This window comes from Lonchura striata, chromosome 19, assembly GCF_046129695.1.
Source record: "Lonchura striata isolate bLonStr1 chromosome 19, bLonStr1.mat, whole genome shotgun sequence".
In the NCBI taxonomy this organism is placed as follows: Eukaryota; Metazoa; Chordata; class Aves; order Passeriformes; family Estrildidae; genus Lonchura; species Lonchura striata.
The window spans coordinates 5,197,855-5,205,715 of record NC_134621.1 but is presented as its reverse complement, the minus strand read 5'-3'; the positions used below and the strand labels follow the sequence as shown (position 1 = coordinate 5,205,715).

The following is a 7,861-nucleotide window of genomic DNA, read 5'->3' as shown; positions in this document are numbered from 1 at the left end:
ATCAGAATATTTACCACAACCTCAGACAATCCAGCTTATAAAACATGTTCTGCAAACATTGCCTGCTTACATTCTCATTATAAATGCTTAAGAAGCTTGATAAAGATTGGATTAAATTTGTGCTTTAAATCCTTGGCAAGTTCATTTTCTCATCCTCACAACATTGTCTTTAAGGGGTTTTAAGTTATTCCCAGATTTGGGTTTTGGGGGAAGATGTGAGTTCCTCCCATACTTCATGCAAAACATTGGAAAGGGTGGAGAAAAGGAGCATTAGGAGTTGAGATGTTACAAATGTTTCAGACATTCTTTCTGAGGATGCAGAAATGATTCATTCAGAAGTGACACCAAGATTGATGAAATTGGAGCTGGATTCCAAGATTGCTCAAGTCCCCAGTACTTGTTCATAGAACAGTCCTACAGAATCTCATGTTTCATGTATGCCCTCAACATGGGGATTTAGAAGTTCATAGTAAGTTTCTCTAAGTTAAATAACATCTCAAAGAAGCTATAGGAGCTACTTTTAGCTGGACTTGAAAAGCCAGCTATGGCCAACAGCTGCCAGTTGAATGACAGCTACTTTATGGGGCTGCAGCTGCCTGACTGTAAAAGGGCAGTCCTAGAAAATCAAACAAGCAACAAATTTCAGAAATAGCAGAGATTAGAGTGTTACAGAAAGGTATTCCTGACTGAGGAATTGCTGAGATGTACTTGCTTGCAAACCAATCCATGTAGAATGTTCCCCCAGCTTACAAACAAGTTAATACTTTATAGAAACACACAACTTATTGTGCAATACTGTGCAGCTTTGCTAAAGCAAAAGCCAAAAATCTTGACATAGCTGTGAGCAAGGGTGAAATAGGCAATAGAGACATTGTTTTGCCAAGGTTCTTTTTTTTTTTTTTTTCAGTCTAGGAATAGCTTGAATTTTCTATGACAGTTGATGATAATAAAATCTAATCCAAGATTAGCACTGAGTATTTTAAGAAGGTAAGAAAAATTCTTGTGTCTGACCTTTCTTTTGCATACCTTTTTAAACTTCTCAGAGCAGTCTGGAGAAATAAATGTATGGGTTTTGCTATCAATAGATCAGAGGAATATTTGTTAAAATGGGTCAAGCAGCCACTAAAGGTTTAAAATTGCTGCTTGGAATAGTCCTATTAATGCCATGTTCCTAAGGCTGTTCTCCTCAGACATGAGGATCTGTCATCATCATGAACTACAATACACTGTTGACAATTTAAGGAACTTTGTGTTTGTTGCAATGTTTTTTTTTAAAGGCATCTGGCACAATAATTGTAATGAAATACATTTATAACATACACCTTTCTTCCTCTGACGCATTTCCTGCTTTCAAAGAATTGTAGTTTTTTTTTTTAAAAAACAAACCCTTGACTAGCTCAGCACATCCTAAGATGCTTCAAACTTCATGCTGTGATTCTGCATTGTATTGCTGCAGTTTGTATAGGGAACACTCACTCTGTGTGTTGTGTATAAGTTGTATCTAAGCAGCCTGATGTACGAAGCAGGACACAAAGCCTGCTCCCATGGCAAATCAGACATTCTGCCACAGGGAATGTGGAATAGATGCAGACAGGCCCCGATCAATTTTCTTCCCTGTTGAAAATTTACTGCCAGAAGACTGTTCTGACAGCTGTGGGGGGACTGCCTGGATATACACCTCTCTCTGAGATGTGCAGGGATACAGTGGGGAATGACAGGAATGTAGGCACAGCATGGAGGGAATGGGGAACGCTGGGAATGGGGCTGTTGAGATTTATTGCATGAATATTACCTTCTTGCCTTTTTCTTCCCACATCAACCCATGTTTGCCTCAGTGTGATAATCAAACCAGAGACATTAGCCATAAAATCCAAAACTATTCAATTTACTACATATTTGGGTCTGTCTTGGAACAAAGTTGCTTCAAACATGCCTGATGCAACCAAAGAGCAACAAATATGACCTACTCTAGGAAGATACTGAATACCTTGAGAAAAACCTAACACTGAGGTTCTAAAGTCAGACCACAGACTGAAACAAAACTGCATGTACCACATACAGACAGAACTAGCAACAAATTCACTTTTTTGGTCAGCTCATATTAAACTGGACACCAAGGAGAAGAGTCTACAAGACTTAACTGGCATTACAAGAGTTTCTCTAAAACCTTAATTCATGATTTAGGTTTCTGGTCTATAGGATTTCCCCACATGCCCATATTTGGAACATCATGTGATAGGACTAATTAGGGAATCAGACAGCAAAGCTAAGGAAAAAACCCTGTCCAAATGTGTTTTCTGTGTCTGTTCTTCAGAGTAGGATAATTAATGATTTTGGGTAACTGCTTTGCTGTCTATTGGTGAGTTGGTCTCATTTTGATTTGCAGCTTTAGGTTAGTGCTAAAGGCAACAATATCAAAGGGATGGAATAGATGTATGATAACAGATAATAGATGTGTAGACATATAAATATATAGATATCCATATTCTGCAAACAGGGAAACAGAGCAGAGAGGGCTTGCCCAAAACCATACAATAAACTAATGCCAGTGTTCAGCAGCGTTAGGAACAGAATTGGCAGTTTTTAACTTCTGAGCCAGCTGAAAGCCTCCTCATGCTCAGCCCTGACTTCTCACACACACCCTGAACTGTTATCACAACTGTCTCTGTAAATCTGCCCGAGTGCAATCAATAAGTGTTGCTGCTTGTGACCCAGACAGAACAGCTGATCTGCCAGAACAGCTTCACAATTTTACTCATTACAGATCTCAAGAGCACTTGTGAAGCAGTTTAATCACCATGTGAGACAAACAGGGGCTGTTCTGACTTTTATAGACCAGGAGATGAGAAAACTTAAGCTCAAAACTACCAGAAAAAAAGTCCAAACCAAAACCACCCATGAGTCTTCCACTCAATCAGATTTCTTTCCATACCACCGGTGTTTCTATGGTCACAAAGAAGAAATGACAAGATTTACAAAGCTGACTGTGTAGGAAAGGCTGTTCTACCTGGGACCTGAAATAGCTGTCACTGGCATTAAGAAATTAAACAATAAAAGCAGTTGGCTGGGGTCACCCAGAACTGCTTAAGCTCTGAAACAGATCCAACTACAGTATGCCATCCCCCTTTCTTTAGTACAAAAGGACTTCTGCTTTCTTCCTACTCCCAATCCAGTCATCTGTCCTTTTCAGGACAGCTTGGAATTGTCAGTTCAATTACTTCTCAGTTTGGAGAAAAACAAAGCAGATGCTGCTTATTACAAAAAGGTAGAATCTCTCTCTTTTGAGAAATATCTTATCTCACTTATTTTTTACAATTAGACACTGAATTACATGCAACTCCCTTATTTATTAAGCAATACACAGGAGCTGGGAAGTAATGTAATTCAGCTAAAATGAAATGCTATCTTCCCTTCAGCCTTGGTAAAGGTGGTGGTCATCTCAACTACTCCTTTTGATTTTTAGGACTCAGACAGCTTTTGTATCAATCTTCCCCTTTCAATTCCTTTTTCTACTACACATATTATAATTATAGTCATTTCTTAGCATCTGTCCTGAAATATGCAAAGGGGTGGGGGAATCAGACAAACAGCCACTGCCAGTTCTAAACCATACAAAATATTCTCACTAATTTAATTATATTTAAATTCTTTTGTACGACTGTTCAGAAACTATACTTGTCAAATACTAATTAAAATGCAACTTCAACACTTTGCCAGAGAGCTTACCTTAAAAAAAAAAAAAAAAAAAAAGACAAAGAAAGGTTTGGGTTGTTTTTGGCTTTTTTTGCATACAATACCTGCTTTAAAGTGGTCCTAGTGAAATTTTCATGTCTGCTCTACCCGCAGCAGCCACCCTGGAGAGGACTGACTGAAAGGCACACGCAGGGAGGTCAAATAGTTCCCGTGGATGTGCAGGACTTCACAAGCTGTTGCAGGCAGAAGCTCACAGCAAACTGAGTCTGATTGTGACCCCAGGAGGAGCCAGCAGATCCCTGTGCTGACACATGGGGAGTATGAAATGAAGCTTTTGCAGACTGCCCACATAGGTTTGAATTATTTAATTTCTATAAGCTCCCACCAAAATGATATAGGAATCTTTTACATGGTTTAACAACTCCAAGAAATATAAGAATGTGGAGAAAAAAAACACTCAATGAATAGTTTTGATAGCTATTTAGAAAAAAGTATGGGAAGTGATCTTAATTTGCAGGCAAAATTGACTGATTTGTGGTTTTCTCCATATCAAAAGAATACATTGCTATAAACATCCAGAATGAATATGGCCTTGTTTACCATTCATTCACAATTCCGCAATATTAAAAAACAGAGAGGATGATGACTTGAGCACTGTCCTGTAGACCAGGGCTTTACAACAAAGTTCTCAGGTCCAAAAATCACACCAGCTTAGTGCCTCTTGAGTGCTTCACAGCATTTGCCTCGAGTTTCCCTTTGTTGCCCACTCCTAAAATACATGGGTAAAGAGCTCTCTGGATATCTGCCCTATTTCTGAATCTGTTGCAACACTGGCCAATTCAAGGGTGTTTCTGTCCCTCCAGCCTCCCCTGTAACAATGCATTTTGATCTTTCTCATTTATTCTCAGCGCTCTGCAAGCACGAGGTCCCTGAGCTGAGCAGTTAGATCAGTTTTACCAAGGAGGAAGTAAAAGCACCAACAGGTTAAAGGTGCAGCCTGCCTGCCCCTGTAAGTGAACATTTCACTGACAGAAACTCTACACAGCGTACTTGTGAGTGAAAACATGGTTTATTAGGGGCTTGTTTAAGATCCACAGGGAATCCGTGTCAGAGGTAAAATAACCTATATTCCAGATTTCTGTTCAAGATGTATCCTTACTCTGACCTTTTACTTAAAACCTTCAACTAATTAAGTAGATTTTATTGGGTAGAACACTCTAAAGAGGAACTAATGAGATGCTTGTGCAGGACTAAGCACAACTCATGATTTTGTGTTATTGCAATTGAAGTAGGACATTTGTCTCCTTTCCCTTCCTCGTACCATCTCTAAACTATGCCATGAATTCTCCACATCTACCATTTTGTTTCCTTCTGAGTCACCAAAACCACTTTCAGCATCACGCGGGTGTGGGGCTTTTTGTTAACTGATTCTAAGGAACTCTTCTGAGTAACAAGCTCAGAAATCCAGGAATTCTGTGACCTTGATTCTCCTCACTGAAATTTAAATTGTATTTTAAAGAGCTGAAATCACACCCGTAGAATCCTGCACTGTGTGCATCCAGACACTGTCAAAGTAAACTGTCTCAAAGGAGTATGGAGAAGTTCTCAAAATGCTACATTCTTAAACTGCATCTGCATTGAAAACAATGCAGAGCTTAAGCTCTTTGTACAAAATTGCAAACAACTGCACCAGGCTTTGGCATTTGTAGTTTAGCAAGCTAGTCGAATTTTGTAACAAAATAACGCACATGGGAACTGCCACATCGCAACTCGGGATAATACAAGCTCTGCAATGAATTATAGGAATAGGAAAGGAATTGAAATTGACGGACATACATCGTTTCAATTTACTACAAATTCAGAAGTCAAGACTCAAATGTTTGCAGGCAGAGGCACAGCATTGAGGCATCTATGTCCCTCACCTCTGATTTCCTTTCCAGATTCTGCAGAGGCTTAGATTTCATGTTAAGATTACAGGCTGGGTAGGTTTGTGTGCTCGTCCCTGCCATGGTTTCCTGTGCACCTGGCACGCTGCATCCGCCTTCACCTCATGGCTCCCGTGCCTGCCAGTCTGCTGGTTCTCTACGGAAAAAGTGGCTTTTCAGCGGGAGATCTGCAGGTGTCACCCTCCTCTTGCAGGTGCCACCTCCTCCTGCAGCGGGACAGTCCCTTAAAAGGGACTCACCTTCCCTCTCACCCCCTTCCCTGGGGCACCCACCACGGCCTGTCATTGACGAGGGCATGGAACCTCGGGCCACGGACAGCTCTCGGGCCCTCTCCATGCCCTCCCTCGTTCCCTTCACCCCAAAGCCACTTCACTGCCCCTCACCACCGTTCCCACGACGTCTCCCCAGCAGCCTTGGGGTGACCCTTGCCCTGGGTCTCCGCTCCGCCCGCCGCCCCCTCAGCGCTGCCACCCTTTCCCCTCAGCCTCCCCTCACGGCTGGCCCCGACCAGACGCCAGGGAGGGCGCCTGGCTTCGCGCGCCACCCCGACCCAGCCAATCAGCGTGCGGCGTGCGGGCGGCCGCGCGGGCTCGCACCAACCAGACGGCGGCTTCTTGCGGCGGCCTCGAAGCGCCCCCGCGGGTCCCCGGCGCCGGGGCGTCCCGCCTGCCAGTGACCGAGATGGCGGCCCCGGCGGCGCGGCGGGCGAGCGGCCCCGCCGGCAGCGCCCGGCGCGGCGGGTGAGTACGGGCCGGGCGGCGGGGCAGGGCCGGGCCGGGCCGGGGCCCTCTGGGGAACGCGGCCAGGGTCCCCACCTCGGCTAGGGGCTGCCCGCGGCGGTCCCGCAGCCCTGCGGCCCCATTGCCCGCAGTTCGCCGAAGCGTTACCCAGCGGCTAAGGAGGGAGAGGAAATTAGAAAAGGACACACAAAAGGCAGTCTAAACACATGATGGCAGCTTTCTCCCGCAACTTCGGGACAGGCTCGGGCTAGCAGCGCCACGGAGCATCCCTCGGGGCACCGGGCTCGGGGCCAGGCCGGGGGGTGCCCATCAGCCCTGGTGCGCTTGGGGAAGCTCCAGTTTCATACTCCGCATAAAGGTTTAGTGTCTGTTCCCAAATTCTGGCCTTCAGGAGGTTTTCCAGACTCCTTCCAGCCGGGATAGCAGCATTCACTCAGTTCTTTCATATCGCTTCACTCCTGTGCCTGCTGCACCGCGGTGTTCTGATCAGCAGAAGTTCGTGGCACGCTTCGGTTTGTCCCAGACGTCCACCTCTTTCAATTCTCTAAAGCTGTGTTCCATACAGTTCTTTCTGTTTGTCCGCTTGGGAGCTTTTCCCTGTCAGGATAACAGAGGCTGTTACTGGTAAGGAAAAGCCTAATAAATCCCCTTTAAAAATGCCATTACATAAAGCATGAGAAATTTGTCATAGATGATACAATCTACCCAGAAGATAGAGAGAAAGGGAAAACCCATGAAGCAGTGGAGAGTGTTTTAGTTACACATTTAACACTGAGTTTTCACAGGAAATTTTGTGCCACGGAAGAGTTTCCTTAAGTTAGGCTTACCAGTCTTAAAAGTTACCAAGATAGTATCAGAGATCATAAGCGCCCATCCATCTTCCTGAGGCAGCTACCAAGGCCCCAATATCTTCATGTTTTCTCAGAAAAGGAAGCTACTAAGGACTGCTTCTTTAAAATCCTATTATTTCCCCCGACAATTGTAGAATAAACTTCCTAGTTGAACAGACAGCTCACACACAATGAGACACACACAATGAGACACACACATGAGCTCTATGAAACACTTTTAAGTTAATTAAAAATGCAGGTTTCTGTGTAAACAAACTGCTACTCAACAGCTGCTGTACTGCATTAATCTACAGGGCTTGCTCAAATGTAGTAAAATTTGAATACCCTAGCAAGCAAACTAAATTTATTTTCCAAGAACCCTGCCTAATATAGGCATACATAGAAATAGCTACATGGTGCTTTATGCTTTAGAGAAGTGGTTCATATTTTCTATCTTTTAGTCAAGCTTATTGGAAAAAAATACATAATATTCTTTTCAACCATGACCTTTTAAACAAACATCTTGCCAACATTTTTTATCTGATGAGAGGATTAAGATATTAGTGCTTCTAGCCTCGGTCGCCAAGCAAATCAATATTGGTGCTGCAGGTGGAAGCAAGAAAGCAAGCCTTTGTCCTCTAATCTTCACATT

The 7,861-nt window shown here is 43.5% G+C and overlaps 1 protein-coding gene across 1 annotated transcript in view; it reads left to right on the top strand.

Moving 5' to 3' along the window:
* LOC144247240 (transmembrane protein 94-like) overlaps positions 1-6,315 on the top strand; it is a 40,863-nt gene extending 34,548 nt beyond the window's left edge. The window contains exons 24-25 of the mRNA XM_077787436.1: positions 5,634-5,675; positions 5,764-6,315. Of these exons, the coding sequence (XP_077643562.1) occupies positions 5,634-5,675; positions 5,764-6,315 (594 nt within the window). The remainder of the gene's footprint in view (positions 1-5,633; positions 5,676-5,763) is intronic.
* Positions 6,316-7,861: the final 1,546 nt, after the last annotated feature.